This window comes from Apteryx rowi, unplaced genomic scaffold (assembly GCF_003343035.1).
Source record: "Apteryx rowi isolate R43461 unplaced genomic scaffold, aptRow1 scaffold_3, whole genome shotgun sequence".
NCBI lineage: Eukaryota > Metazoa > Chordata > Aves > Apterygiformes > Apterygidae > Apteryx > Apteryx rowi.
Genome location: NW_020449418.1, coordinates 5,846,205 through 5,861,223, shown reverse-complemented (window position 1 = coordinate 5,861,223; position 15,019 = coordinate 5,846,205). Strand labels below are relative to the sequence as shown.

The 15,019-nt window shown below is 47.1% G+C and overlaps 1 protein-coding gene across 1 annotated transcript in view; it reads right to left on the bottom strand.

The window, feature by feature from the left end:
* COL17A1 (collagen type XVII alpha 1 chain) overlaps nucleotides 1–15,019 on the bottom strand; it is a 38,187-nt gene that overhangs the window by 4,445 nt on the left and 18,723 nt on the right. Inside the window, exons 24-48 of the mRNA XM_026069768.1 lie at nucleotides 14,391–14,426; nucleotides 14,195–14,248; nucleotides 13,772–13,807; nucleotides 13,537–13,572; nucleotides 13,061–13,123; nucleotides 12,660–12,695; nucleotides 12,189–12,260; nucleotides 11,386–11,412; nucleotides 10,647–10,682; nucleotides 10,088–10,123; nucleotides 9,798–9,878; nucleotides 8,854–8,889; nucleotides 8,084–8,164; nucleotides 6,752–6,805; nucleotides 6,596–6,637; nucleotides 5,712–5,768; nucleotides 5,488–5,547; nucleotides 4,927–4,953; nucleotides 4,799–4,840; nucleotides 4,571–4,636; nucleotides 4,153–4,200; nucleotides 3,012–3,125; nucleotides 2,609–2,746; nucleotides 1,917–2,000; nucleotides 767–895 (exon numbers count right to left, since the gene is read on the bottom strand). Coding sequence (XP_025925553.1) covers nucleotides 767–895; nucleotides 1,917–2,000; nucleotides 2,609–2,746; nucleotides 3,012–3,125; nucleotides 4,153–4,200; nucleotides 4,571–4,636; nucleotides 4,799–4,840; nucleotides 4,927–4,953; nucleotides 5,488–5,547; nucleotides 5,712–5,768; nucleotides 6,596–6,637; nucleotides 6,752–6,805; nucleotides 8,084–8,164; nucleotides 8,854–8,889; nucleotides 9,798–9,878; nucleotides 10,088–10,123; nucleotides 10,647–10,682; nucleotides 11,386–11,412; nucleotides 12,189–12,260; nucleotides 12,660–12,695; nucleotides 13,061–13,123; nucleotides 13,537–13,572; nucleotides 13,772–13,807; nucleotides 14,195–14,248; nucleotides 14,391–14,426 — 1,491 coding nt within the window. The remainder of the gene's footprint in view (nucleotides 1–766; nucleotides 896–1,916; nucleotides 2,001–2,608; nucleotides 2,747–3,011; nucleotides 3,126–4,152; nucleotides 4,201–4,570; nucleotides 4,637–4,798; nucleotides 4,841–4,926; nucleotides 4,954–5,487; nucleotides 5,548–5,711; nucleotides 5,769–6,595; nucleotides 6,638–6,751; nucleotides 6,806–8,083; nucleotides 8,165–8,853; nucleotides 8,890–9,797; nucleotides 9,879–10,087; nucleotides 10,124–10,646; nucleotides 10,683–11,385; nucleotides 11,413–12,188; nucleotides 12,261–12,659; nucleotides 12,696–13,060; nucleotides 13,124–13,536; nucleotides 13,573–13,771; nucleotides 13,808–14,194; nucleotides 14,249–14,390; nucleotides 14,427–15,019) is intronic.

Genomic DNA, 15,019 nt, shown 5'->3' with positions numbered 1-15,019 from the left:
GCTATAATGAAGTGTTCTTCCTGATAAAATGCAGCTGTCCTGCTTGAGCGGTTGGGGTGCTTGTGTTAAACAGCAGTTTCCTGCTCTTAGAGCCAAAGAGGAGATTCCCACCATTCTTGGAGCAGCCCATTAGTGGGATCTGGCTTCCAAAGGCAGTTCAGAGAGACTGAGCATGGACCAGGCTGTTCTTTTAAGCAGATATTTGCAGTTGCCAGGATTAAGCATTTTAGCACTGCTGTTGGGAATGCTCCAGAGTCCTCTCTGCCCAGTGGTTCTTACATGTCATATTGCCACTTCACAGATAGGAAAATGAAGCAGAGCAGTGGAAGTTGTTTGAAGGAACTTTAAACTTCTAAGGGTTCCTTGTCTGGGTTGCCTTGACAACTAGTGGTTAGAGATCAGCTCTTCCACAAAGAGGTATATCCTGGCCACAGACGCAGTAAGAAAAGTGGGATAAAGACAGCTGAAGGTGTTGATTTCTCTCTCTACTGACTATTAAAGGAGCCCTTACAGCACAGCTAAGGTGACTAAGGTGAAGTGATGCCCCCAAGATCAGTTTTTAGCAAAGCATTTCTGGAGTCCCTGGATAGTATCTTAGCCACAGGGCATCCTTGTTCTCCCCCATGCCTCTCACAGGCCCTCTAAGGAGGTCTCTGTTCTTAGGGATTTGCTCAGAACCCACTGGGAGAGTTTTCACTGACCACTTGAACTTTCTGGTCAGCAGCCAAAGGAATAGAGGGAAACACACACTAATAAAGACCATTACTTGTCAAGTAGCTGATAACCCGTCTGGTCAATTCATCATAATCCAGTGACAGAGACATGCCATCTCCCCCTGGTCCAGGAGGCCCCGGTGGGCCCTGAGGTCCAATTAGATACTGTCGAATTTCTTCTCCTGGAAATGAAAGATGCATCTTTTAAGACCATCCTGCTGCTGCAGAGGAGCAAGGTGCTAGTGGTTCCCAGCCTGTGAGCTAAGCCCCTACTGCTAGAGAGATCACCAAATCTGTGCCTGCAAAGCTCTCTTTCCCTCCTCTGCTCCCCTCCTGAGTGCAAGTTTGCCCTGCATATGGTGTAAGAAATGTTTTGGACGGCACTGGGAACCTCCTAGAACCTGAGATCAGAGTTGGATGACAGTTTGGATTGCCCAAGGGACCTCCTCATGCTCATCTATTTCTTCAGGACACCCTGGACAACATCTTGTGTAAAGAGAGTAAGAAGTGGGTCAGCTGGTAAAGATCACGCTGAGCTCTGTGGCATTTCAGTAGCTGTTTGTCTGTCTAGAGCATGGAATCTGACTGACTCCCCATCAGATCACATACGAGGAACGCAGTGTTGGGCAACAGTGTTAATACCTTCTGGCACAGCAAAATGACACCCCAGTGATTTAGCTATCATCAGCCCCCAATAACAGTGTGTGCAGGAAAGAGCACAGAGCCATGCATCCCACCCAGCTTGTCAACAAAGGCTTGACAAGGGCTTGGGATGGGCAAGGTGGAATAGGGAGCCCTAAGAGAAGGGGAACTGGAAAGCAGATGTCCAAGCTTTCATGAGAAATTGTAAGGAATTCCTGAAAATGAGGGGCTAGGCTGATGCCACTTGGAGAGCTGAGGAAGGGAGGGGAGAGAGCAGGAAGCTGCGGAATTGTAACAGTGGGAATGAAAAGTGAACAGGTGAGAAAGAATAGCTTCTAGAAAGCATGCAAACTCTCCAGTCCAAGACACATAAATCTGTCTCCAAAGGGCTTGGAAGGAGGCTTTGCAGGTCATTCAGCAGCACCAACAGCAGGCCTTTGCCCTCTGAAGTAGCTGCAGGTACCACTGGTTGGAGGCAGGAGGCTGGCAGGGAGGGGCAGACCTCCAGGCTGCTGGGATGCTTTATCTGTATCTCTTGTGTTTCCCTTCGAGGATACTTACTCTGCAGCATGTCCAGAAGTTCTTGGTACAAAACGGATGCACTTGATACTGAACTGTCAAGTGAATGATAACGACTTGAAGAGCCTGTGGGAATGAAAAGGTTTTATGTCAGACAGGATTAAGAGGAGGGAGAAGGTGAAGAGCCAGGTAGGGACAAATGAAAGCTGAAATAATCCAGTTTAACTGGTGGAATGGGCTTCCCATGCAGAGCACCATGAATCAGCTGCTGTCTCACAGGGTGGCCATTTTCACAGTGGTTTGGTCTCTGCTCTCCTGACTGAGGAGATTCCAGGCTGCTTCCAAAAGCTCTGGAAACTTCATCCACTTCAGGAAGGCTCAAAGCAGACAAGACAGTCACAGAATATCCAAGACCACATGCACCAAATACAGCACCTCCACTGGGGTGCTGGGGACCTTACAGGGTCAAGCAGCTAATGTTTAAGGTCAGATTGCTTAAATACCACAAAATGTTAGTTAACRTAACCATTAAAAAAAGACAAGGCTTAGAGGACACCTAGGCTCTGCGGAGTCCTGCGCCAAGACTGTAGAAGACGGATAACTGGGTTGGAGGTCTGCTATTTAAAGACTGTTGTCTCTCCCTCTGGCTCTCATCATCTGGGTGCTGCACAAGTTCAGCTGAGAGTGTGACTAAGTACACACGCTACTTACCAACACAGGAACACAGTGCTTACCTGTTAGGTAGCTCATAACACGGGAAGCCAGCTCCGCATAGTCCAAGTTCTTTCCATCCGCCATAGTGATGACTCCAGGTGGGCCGGGTGGGCCTGGTGGGCCTTGGGCACCAGTCAAATAATGCCGTACGTTGTCGCCTAGGTAGGAAGCCCAAGACATGCCCATATCACTAGAGAGAAGGTGATGGCCAAACGCACAATGACTGGATCCTCTACCTCTGGCAAAGAGCAGGCCCACAGAAGGACAGTTCTGCAGAGGCCACAGTGGGCAATAGCACCTCAATGTATCCAACRTAAATAAGGCCAGAGCACTTAGGCTGCTGCTTCTAAAGAGAGAGTGATAGGAGCAGGAAGGAGATCGGCATGCATCCACTGACCCTTGGCAAAGTCTGGTTATACTCACTCTTCAGGAAGTCAGTGACATACTGCTGAATCTCTTGAGATGAGCTTCCACCTGGGCCAGGAGGACCAGGTGGCCCAGGAGGTCCTGGGGGTCCCTGAATTTGTCTGGATCCACCTACAGTATTCACTGTAAGAAGGAGGAAAGGTTATGGCATGGCTAGATCAGACCAAGCAAGGCTAAGGGGATGGTGGCATTGAGCCCTTCCCACAGGCCTGGAAAGAGCTTTGGGAATTGACTATGGCGGGGCTCCCCCTTCATCTCCCAACACACCCAGCACTGGCGATTAGACAGTATAAGGCCTTCAATTTGGTGACTTATAGTCCAGCTTATGCAGCCCCACAGGGCAAAGTCCAGAGACCTCCCTGGCTTCGTGCTTACAGAGCTGGTCAGTCTGCGTGCCGGAATGCAACGCTGTGTAGAAATACGGACAGGGATCCCAATCTCATTAGGCTGGCCTCACTGCCCTGCTGCTCCTGGTCCCAGCCAGCCTGCGGCACCAGCTCAAGAACCTCCTCACTGGTGTCCACTGCAAAGTATGGGTGGGCCCTATGTGACTCCAGTCACTGCAGTGTCCAGGCACCTCAGGCTCTTCAGGGTATATTTGTCTTTCCAACGACCTGCAGTAGTATTCCTCCTGACATGGAGGAGCAGAGGACTTGTTCACATGGAGGAACACTCAAGTTAATCCATATTCACTTTCAAAAGGGATTTGTTAAACTGTGTTAGTGTCCTGCAYAGAGAGATGTTCTCATTCAGGATGAAAGTGGCTTAACTCACTTGCATCCTCCTGGCAGTAAATGAAAACTGAACAAAGAGCAATTTTGGTCTGAACAAAAGGATTTCCACCAGAAGGTTTAATGCAGCTTCCCTAATCCCCTCTAGAACATGGTTACCCAACCAGGACTCCCTTTCTTTCATGTCCTTTGTGGACAAACTTTGGCTCAAAGATTTTCAGTAAGCTGGAAACATAAAACTTGTAGTTCTTAAATTGTCTGAGGTGGGCAGACTGTGAAGAACATGAATCCCATTGACCTGAGGGCAGCACCCACAGCTGCAAGACCCACAGGAGCTTTCTGCAAGTCTCTGTCAGGATGTCAACATTTCCTGATAATATCAGAGCAATGATGGTCTGGCCTCTTACCTCGCGATGCTCCTGGGATGCCAGGAGCGCCTGGGACACCTGCATCACCTGGAAACCAGAGACAGGGAGACAGACAACTATTGTGAGTGTTACTGCATGTTGCATGCTGGTCATGTTAAAGGGCTGAGCTACATGTTGCCAGAGAACCAACCATCCAAACCTTGCAATGACAGATCTTRGACTGGCAGCTTATTGGAGAAGAACAGAGGAAAGAGGTTATGGCAGCCTTCCTGAGCTTTCTGTGACCCATCTAAGGGCCTTGTGCTCAGAGCAGTGCAATTGCCAGGGTCCTACCATGACTCAAAAGACAGGGGTGGGCAGAGCTCTAACTCCCAGTGGACCAGGCTGCTCCAACCTCTAGCCTCAACCAGTCTTGACTGTGTGAGGCCAATGAGGAGACAGAAGATTTTAACTTTACCTTTGGGTCCTGGCGGGCCTGGTGGGCCTGGAACTCCTGGAGGTCCCTGCATGGTCGCTCCTCCATCTGCCAATCACAGGGGAAGAGTCAGAGATGCACAGGAATAAAGTGTGTGGACAAAATCCTGACTCCACTAAAACTGAGCTGGAGTCAACAGAGCAGGATTTTGCTTCCTGGTTTCAGCTTAGGGACAATAAATTCAGAAGAGGAAAGGGGGCACAGACTGACCATGTGAGAAGATTCCTGGGAGGCCAGGCTCACCGGGTTCACCTGCATTGGATACAGAAATGGGGGAGCAGTCACAAACACTGGCAATCTACACTGCACCCRCTGACATCCCCTGGAAGCCTCCTTACCCGTGAATCCTCGTGGGCCTCGTTCGCCTGTGAACAGGGAAGCAGAGGAGCATCGTTAGCTTTTGCTTCATTCTGATCTGCAACAGTACTCAAATCTATGCTGCAGAATATTATGGCCACCAGTTTACCAGGCTGCAATGAGTAAATGGATTAGATCCCATCTCTTCTACTCAGCTCAGAGCTGGGCTATGCTTAACAGGGCCACCTTCTTGCACTGACTTAGCCAAGCCCATGCTGCATTTTGCAAACAGACTGTGCCACTTTAATGGCAAATCTGAAACTCTGAATGGCCCTGAATCTCAGAGGCTTGCAAAGTTGAGGTCTGAATACAGCGGTTGCCTTGACACCAGCGCTGGAAGCTAATTAATTTCTCCCATAATGACTCACTTCTTTTATGGCATCAGATAGGAATCCTGCTTAGTGACCACTGTGCCAGCTCTCTCACAGCCACAGAAAAGCAGGACAGTTTCYGCATCCAAGCCCCTCCTCACTTCTTTTCAGGCAGAGGGGTCAGGGATCCATACTTTCTGGTATCTTAGTGAGGCAGCAGGATATACGCACCTTGGTCTCCCTTTGGGCCTGGTGGGCCTGGTGGACCTGGTGGTCCTGTGAAGACTGTTTCTGGAATTAAAACAAAAAGGTTGCTTCATGACATTCAACAGAACAGGGCGCATGGTCCCCACAGCTCCATCTGCTCACAGCCAAGGAGGTAATGTGCTYTCTGGAACTACAACAGGCAGTTCTTTTCCAGGGCACAGAGGAGGGAATGAGTAGGTAGAGCCTACCTGAGGTCTGTGTGAAAGATCCTGGTCTCCCTGGTGGGCCTGGAGGTCCTGGCAATCCTTCTCCTAGGCAAAAGGGACACAAACAGGCCTCAGAAAGGATGAGCCTCAGGAGTGTGACAGACTGAGTGACAGAGCTGCTGTACCTCCAGCGATGGCCCTAGCCATGTGTAGGCTGGTTTCATTGTTTTCTCCACCGACATCTATCCCTGTTAATTATTTTCATTATCACTTGTCACCACAGCAGACCAAGGGCAAAGAAACTCCCTTTCTCGTGGTACACAGTGCCAATCCCAGCTGGCCTTCCCTGCATAGAGAGGGAAGGTTCGTTCCATTGCACAACTGACCTGCTCCCCTTTGCTACTGAGCAGAGAGCAAGGAATGGTGTTATGCTCCTGTCTTGCACCCTCCTTCAGCTCCTCTCTTCTGGCTGTGGAAGGGAAGGAATCACTGTGCTACCRGAAGGAGAAAGGGGAAATGTTTTTCATGATATCTTGCTACATCTGCCCCCAGCTAGCAGTTAAGACTGGACAAGTAAAAAGTAAAGATGGAAGCGGTTCCAGTTGCTTCCCCAGGAACTTGAGAAGRTCCAGTGTCTTCCCAAGAAGTATGGCTTTTATGACTTACAAGTCTGGCTAGCAGACCTCTGCAAAGCAAATCTTCTCCTGTGGGTGGCATTACTCTTGCTGCTGTGAAACTGTATTTCAGTGAAGCTGTGTTAGTAGGAACCCACTATGTGATAATCTGCTCCCAGTAAGGTCAGTGGTAAAGATCCTATTAACTTTCAACAGGTCCAAGATTGCATCTGGGATACTGCAGGGCACAGGACAGAGGCATTGAAAAAACCTCTCACTTTCCAGGTTTGTTTCAGAGAAACAAGCTCTTACCTGGGGGTCCACGAGGTCCAGGGGGTCCTTGCACAGATTCACCTGATGGCCAAAGAAACAGAAATGTTACAGAGTATTTACTCAAAAAACTGCATGGCCCAGAAACACGTGTCAGCATGCCCCTGCTTACGTACTGAGCTCTGCTATATGACGTACCTGGTGGTCCAGGGGGACCTGGCGGTCCTGCTCGCCCTTGTAAATCTGCCAGCACTGTGCAAAAGAAACACACAGAAAGGAAAAATTGTTGCTATGGAGCTATTGCTACTATGGAAACTGTCGTTGCATGGCTGACAGAAGCTCTTACACTCAAGGGTGGACTAAGGCAGGATCTGGGTGRCCTGAGTCAAAGCTGAGGCAGAGAAGAGAGAGGACAGATGTGCTCAGTTGGCAGCATGGGGTCATGAAGCAAAAGCCTAAGTCATGAAGCAAAAAGCAGTGCTGAACAGGCTGGTAGCATATAGGAAACAGGGAGGGGATCTCTCTGGAGAACAAAGATAGCTGAGTGAAAGAGCAAATGACCCAAAGAGTAGAGAAGGAGGGAAAGAACTTTCATGTAGGAGAAAGATGCTTTCAAAGAGGGACAAGATTTGGGATGAGAAAATTAGGCAGCCATTATTTAACAAATATTTGCCCTGTGTTATCTTGAGTGGAGATGTATCCACACCTCCAAGTTGAGGCATAAACTCAAAACTCAGTGATGCTGAGATCCACAACTCCAGAATGGGGGATGGGACGTACTGAAGCACGGTCCAGATCTACATGACCCCATTCTGGGGCCACAAATAGTGATCAGAAAAGGACCATTCATAATTTTATGCCCTCCTCTGCCTTGCYTCTCTCATTCACTTACAGAGAGCTCACAAACCCTACAAATACTGGTTGTAAGTGCACACACATTTAGTATTACACAGAGCAAGCAGGCATTTTTCACAGGATGCTGCTAAACCACTCTGTTCTGCTCCACTTATTTCCACCTTGAAACAGGATTTCTTCCCCTGTGAATTCATCCTCTAATTTGCAGAGAGATTTTGATTTCCTTCCTTCCCTGTTGGATTAACATGCCATTTCAAACTGGTTCTTCCTTTACAGATGGCTCTGTGTTCATATTACATGGGGAACTAACTGCCCAGTGCAAGAACAGTGGCTAGAGGGCCTGGCTGAGACCCCACAGCTTTGTGACCATCTTCACTGTTGGAGACTATTCATCAGTCACCATGCCTTAGCTTACCTCTCTGTGAAATGGGCCTGGTGCCATTTACCACCTTTTGAAAGCACTTTGGGATGCACAGATGAGAAGYAGGGTAGAAGAGGTGGCTGGTATTGCTGTCAGGGTATAGATCTGCCCGCCAAACACACACACACACAAAYACACACACACTTTGCCTTATGGCATGTTGAGGGGAAGAGGCACCTCCCCTTAGCTGTAAGCAGGGCTGGAGGCTTCCAATACCTCTCCAAGCAAAGAAGTGGAAAGCCAGGCCCACTTACTCTGAGATGTTAATGATGAGACTTCTGTTCTGATGGTTTCTACCACAGCTTCACCCGYGGATCCCTTCTCACCCCTTGGACCTTTTTCAGGAAAAAAGAAAAAGTGAATTAACTGAGAGAAGGTGACACTGTGCACCCATCCTCATCTCCCCCACGTGGGTTCAGACTTGGCTCATGTGAACTGGGAGTCTGAACTCAGTCCGGGATGGACATTTCCTCAAATATGGAAATTACTGTACAGTTTGCTTGATCATAGAAAACAAGCTAAGAAGGGTCCTTAAGAGGAGCTTCCCAACCTTTCTGAGCTCTGTACGGGCCCTTCCCAACAGATCTCTGTCCAACTGGCAGCGGTTTCACAGTGACATTATTACCAGTTAGGCTCTAGTTTGTTTTCCCACCTTTCAAAATGGCAGAAGCCAGCCAGCTGGGCTATATTCCCCGCCACAGAAAGGCAATTGCAGCTGAGAAGTGCTTTAGAAATACCAGTCTCCAAATAAAATAACATGAGAAAAAAAGGCATCTGCAACTTCCACATCACACTGGCTCTTAACATCYCCCTTCTTCCCCTGGGAAGGGGAAAAAAAAGAAAAGAATAGAAACTCCTTAAAAGATCAATTAAGCCCAATAATGCAGCAAAATGAACTGAAAGTAAGGAATCTGCAAACAAAGGGAGAGAGACTGTGCCAAGGGCTGAGAGAATTAGAAACAAAGGAAAACTAATGAATGCTGTTCTCTTAAGGAGCTGAATCAAGGCTGATGGAGAACAGTACCTTGCTGTCCAGGGAGACCAGCTGGCCCAACAGGACCTGGTTTCAAAAGAAAAAAAGATTGCATTGGATTTTTCTGGTTGTATTTTACAGTAGCAGAAGAGAATCAATAGGTATTTTTCATAAAGAGCTGAGAACATCAAATAATGTATTTGCACAAATAAATTGAATTCTGATAGGGTATGAATTTATTAGTCCTATATATTACTTGAGGCTCTGGAGAAATGGCCTATTTTCCATCATCTGACAATTAAAGTGCTCAGTGCTTCTTTGACTGGGGAAATAACCAGATTGCTACAGACCACAATAGAAATGCAATAGGCCTAATCCTCTTCTTGCATTTCCTGCTGCAAATTAGGACTAGTTCCACCAAACTAGCTCCAAGACTAGCTCCAGCTACATGGCTGGGAAAGGCACAGAAGTGCCATGAAAATCAGGGCCCAGGAACTGCTTCCAGATGCCAGTGTGCTGGAGGGCAGTGTCTGACCTGGGACAGAGGAATCTGAAGACCAAATTCATGCACTGAGTGTGTGTGTGTGCATGCACACCTGCTTCCCTGAGAGGCAAAAGGTCTTGATTTGAATTGCTGGATTTGATCTATCATTCGTTTGTACTCATCAGATCAAAGGATAATAGCACTGCTCCCAGTTTCTCCATCTTCCCAGCCTTCCCTTCTATCCTTCCTCCCTGTGATTGATCATTTCCCATTTCTCTCTCGATGCCACTACCTCTCTAACTCAGCCCTAGATCTGGGCCTTGCTCTGTGCAGAGAGCACAGACAGCAGGAAAGGGTGGAGACCCTTATGTATCTAGACTGCCTAAGCAATCTCACCTCCCACAGAGGACAGCCTGGCAGGGGCAAGAAACATCACACATTAAATAAAGAACTGGATGGACAGCGATGCAAGCTGCCTGTGGAAACCACAATGGAGAAGCAGCTTCCTCACCTGGAACACCTGGGGGTCCAGTGGGACCAGCTGGGCCTGGGGGACCTGGTGGGCCTGGCAAAGCAATAGTTGACGAACCCTCTGAAACACAAACACATACACACACAGCGTGAATCTGTAACAAATCCATCCCTAAGTAATCATTTGACCAGCTATAACAYGTATTCTCCCAATAGAGGGAGCCCCTAGTACAGGACTGGCACCCAGTGAATATGAATTTAGAAAGCATAATAAAAAAATGCAGAAAATCCTCCAAAAGTGTAAGTGTTCGAACTCACAGCAGTACCTACCAGCACTTATAACTTTGCCTGGAGCTCCAGTTTCTCCTAAGAAAAGAAAGAGACGAAAGATGAACTTCTTTCTTTGGGAAATCTGTCACTAGATCAATGAAACTGTCCTATCAAACATGTGGTTTCTATTCCCCTTGCTCTTGATCTCTTGTCCAGTAAATCATAGCAGTAGAATGTCAGAGGGGAAGACAGAGCAACAGAGCTCTGCTAATCCAGAGACATGCTTGATCAGCTTTCTGAACACTACATCTGCCAGAATAGGTAGTGGGCCCTGATCTATCTGAGAGGCAGGCACACAGCTTCCACTGCAGTCAGCAGGGCTCATGCTCATATACCCAGGGCAAAACCAGGTCTGCTAAGGTTGTCTTAGAGGGAGAACTGCTGTGCTGCCTTTGGTGTGCTCAGGGAGGCTTTGGCTACCCTCTGTTCCTCAAACTTTCTTTTCCTGAAGCCACTAGATGCCACTGTTGATTCAGAGACTGGTCAGCTGAGCAGACAATCCTCCCTAAAATTAAGTGCTTAGAGAGCAAATGAGTATTAGGGAGGAAACAAAACTCACCTTTAGCCCCTGGTCGGCCTGGGTTGCCTGGAAGTCCTGGTATGAGGTAGATGAACAATTTAAAATGGTTAGTGCAAAAACTGTTTGTTTGTTTGTTTTTTCCAGGTACCCCAGTTTTAGTCTGGGGTTTATAGGAGGAATTTCCTACTAAAGACATTGGCTCTCAGCATTTTTATGCAGGTTGTGCCTACTACACCAGGTGGAGGAATTCACAGTGGACTGTAGACAGAGCTGGTAGTGTCCCTGGGCAAAGGTAAGGGCTTCCCTTCTCCCACTGCTCCCTGGATGATGGCACAGCTCCCTAGATTTACCTGTTGCTTCCCCCAGATCCTGCCCCCCGTTCTGAGGCTCCTGGAGAAATTCCCTGGCAACTGCTCCCCAAACCACCTCTGCTTGCAGAATGTCACATCCTCTGTTGCCACTTCCACTGCTACCTCCTCTCCTCCCAGCTTCTGCTGCTGGGTAGAAGGACTGTTCAGTGATGCCCAAGGAACAGAAACATCTTCTTTGTAGCAAACTATGTTTTGGGGAGAGGCAATTTTTCAAACAGTCCAAGGCCCTGTATTACTGAAAACTTACGCACCAATCACAAAACCTGTCTCAGGACCTAAGGGAGAAGCAGAAACCTTGGGATCCCACTTAGGAAGCCCTGAGTGGTGCAGGGGGCAAATTACAAGGTGGTTTTGAGCCCTTATCAACGTGTGTCATTGATAAACTGGAATATGGTGAAAAAACCTACCTGGGGGTCCTTGGGGTCCTGTGAGACCTGGAAAAATAGAAGCAAAAACTCTAAGAGATCTCTACTCAGCCCTGGTGAGGCCACATCTGGAGTACTGCGTCCAGTTCTGGGCTCCCCAGTACAAGAGGGATGTGGCACTACTGGAGAGAGTCCAGCAGAGGGCTACGAAGATGATTAGGGGACTGGAGCATCTCTCTTATGAGGAAAGGCTGAGAGAGCTGCGACTGTTTAGCCTGGCGAAGGGAAGACTGAAAGGAGATCTTATCAATGTATACAAATATCTTAAGGGAGGGTGTCAAGAGAATGGGGCCAGACTATTTTCAGTGGTGCCCAGTGACAGGACAAGAGGCAATGGGCACAAACTGAAACACAGGAAGTTCCATCTGAATATGAGGAAAAACTTCTTCACTGTGAGGGTGACAGAGCACTGGAACAGGTTGTGGAATCTCCTTCTCTGGAGATATTCAAAACCCACCTGGACACAATCCTTGGAAATGTGCTCTAGGTGACCCTGCTTGAGCAGGGGGGTTGGACTAGATGATCTCCAGAGGTTCCTTCCAACCTCAACCACTCTGTGACTCTGTAATTCTGTGATGTTCTTGTCTGCAGTATGTGCAATCCTGATATCACAAAGGGTCTAGACTCCCTGTGTCTTTCCCTTCCATTACCCTCTTACAGCACAGAGATCTTTTCTAGTGCTTTGACTGCCAGCCAGAACTTCGAAATGAGACTGGAAATCATTGACAGAAACTACTGTGTTCTTGACTGAGCAAAAAATATTTTTGTTCTCTGTCTGCTCTTACCCGGCTGTCCTGCATCTCCGGTGGGTCCTGGTGGGCCTCGGGCTCCTGGCATTCCCATAAGACCTGGTTCACCTATGGACATAATCACCATTAACAACCCAGCCATCACTGACTTATCTACCAACCCATTCAAGCTTTACCACCAGTTGTCCCTCAGCACTTTCTACCCATCGTATCCTCACAGCCAAGTGGGCAATTTCAGCATCACAGTCTGAGAGGTGAACACCCACAATGGGAAAGAGCTTTGCAGGGAGCAGAGATCTGGCGCAAATTTATGGCCAGTTCCGTCACATGTCTCAGTTCCATATTTACATGGTTGACTCYACAGTTTTTCTGAGACAGCAAGATCCCAGGACATGAATCTGCTGCCATCTTCTACCACCCCTTCCTCAAATCAACCTCCTGCCAAGTCAAGGAGTATCTGCTCTTCTACCTCAAGGGAAGAGCAGTGAGRGAGGAAGAATCCCTTACCTCTTTCACCTGGCTGTCCATCACGGCCAGCTGGTCCTGTTCAAAGAAAAGAGGTCATTAGGGACTTTTGAAATAGTATCTCAGTTGCCCTGCCCTCCTACTAAGTGGAACATAGCCCAAAACACAGGAGAGTGCCTTTTCATCRTATTGCGTCCAAATGAAAGCTTGGCTGCAGTCACTGAAGATCCGGAGAAAGTTCACTTGAAACTTAACTGTAGGACAACTTTTCTGAGTATACAGACTAACCTTAGCTATTTAGAGAAGAGACMTGGGATCACAACCAGTATGATCACAACCAGCATGATTCCAAGTCGTTCCCTTGTCTGTGATCACAGAAATGGGCTCTGTGGGTGGAAATGGCAGTGCCCCACATATAATCACATCTGTTTTCTGTTACCTACCTACTGATCCTTTAGCCCCTGGCTCTCCTGGAACACCAGGCATTCCTCTTGAGCCTTGTTCACCTGTAACAAAATTACACAAAAATGAATCAAATAAATCTTGAAGATACAATTTATGACTGTCAGCAATATTTGCTTATTTGCAACTGAAAAACAGCTTTGACAGGATGTTCAGGCCTCTTAATTTGTGATGGTCTCTGGCACCAGAAATGCTCAAGTGAAGTGAATACAGTGCACATGAGGGAAAATTTATCTAAAGCCAAACAAAAACATTTCTACCAAGATTACTGGAATCAAAATGGGATCTAGTTGTTTAAAACTTAGGTGCAAAAACATATAACCAATATAACCAATATAATCTTTATACTTCTTCTAGAAAGCTGACTAGGATTGGCTGGGGATACTGTTATTTGAAAACTCAAATAATTCATGTGTTTGTTAGATAGAGTGTTATTCCAGGGAAACAATCCACTGACCTGTCATTCCACGAGAACCTTTCTCACCCTGGTCACCTACAACACAAAAAGGGATGGATTTTGTGAGATTGCTTCATTGTAAAATATTTTCTGTCTGAGAAAAGAAAGTCTGACTTCTGACAAAAGCACAAAAGAACAAGCCAAGGAAGGACGGAGTTAAACCCCATGGASAGTATCCATATCTAAGGCAACCTAAAGAAAGTACCCACAAAAGACATTTAATTGATCAACATACCTTTTGGTCCAGGGGCTCCAGCAGCTCCTTTCTCACCTGAAAGATATATCAGTGATTGAAGAAGAGTAATAACAAGTTGGAAGGGAAAAGGATTTCACACACCAAGGAAAATCATAGGGGAATACATGCACTCTGATACCAGAGAAACTCAAACCGAACTTCCTTTCCTTCAATATAGCTCCATCCATCCATGCTTCCTCACCTAGACTTCTCTATCACCTCTCTTATCTCTTGTATTTCTCAATACTTGGTTGCAATCACTGAGCCAGGTCTATTTCCTCCCCCCCTTTCCTGGCTCACGGGCTTGTCTCTGTCCGTAGGGTCTCAGTGCTCCATGCTCAAATCAAGTCTGCTACTCAGAGCAGTGGTGGAAAAGTACATCTGCYGGTGCTACTATTACTGTCCAGGGGAAGCGGAGCTTACCTTTAGCACCTGGAAGACCTGCTTCTCCTCTAAATCCTTGTAGGCCAGAAGGACCTGAAGAAAAATGAGATGGGGAGGTTAGTCTATCCAACTCACCACCAACCATCACTGAAGAAGGAAAATTATCAGAAGTTGTCACTCCATTTTTGTTTTCTCTAGTCTATGAGGTGCCATAAAAAAGGAATGCAGCACTCACCTGGAGGACCCTGTGGGCCTGGAGAACCCATTAGACCTGTGAATAAGCAACATGAATTTTGTTTCAGTAACACCGCAATTAGAAAGTGAACAAATTTCTTTAGATTTGCCCAGAAGCATCCACAACCCATTAAGTGTTTATCTGACGAGGATCCTCCCAGCCACTGGAAGAGCTTACATTGCTGGCATCCTCAAAATCAGGACACTAAATCTACACAGTCTAGTTCTTGTGATCTAGAGGAAGTGGTTTTCCATGAACTAAGGTAAAAAGACTCAAGCCTTCCATATTGACTGAGATACTGGAATCTGGGTTTCAGTAGGAGCCATTCTTTATAGTGCACTTTTGGTCCGAGTTATGTGGATTGTAGATTGTTAAGTCTATTAACAGCCTGTTAGGAGTATGGAGTTTACTCCATTATTTCTGAAAGCAGGGAAAAAACAACTGGAAACATAAGRCATCTTCAAGACTGATGTTTTGGGGAAACCCCTCTGCTGGCCCCCCCCTCACTAAAAATCCTCAAGAACTTATTGGTCTAAAGGTTATGTTCCTCTACCAAAGCAAGCTGTTTCTAAAATGATGATCAGCAGATCACTTTTCTGATCACTGCAGTGCAACCCACGTGGAACAAG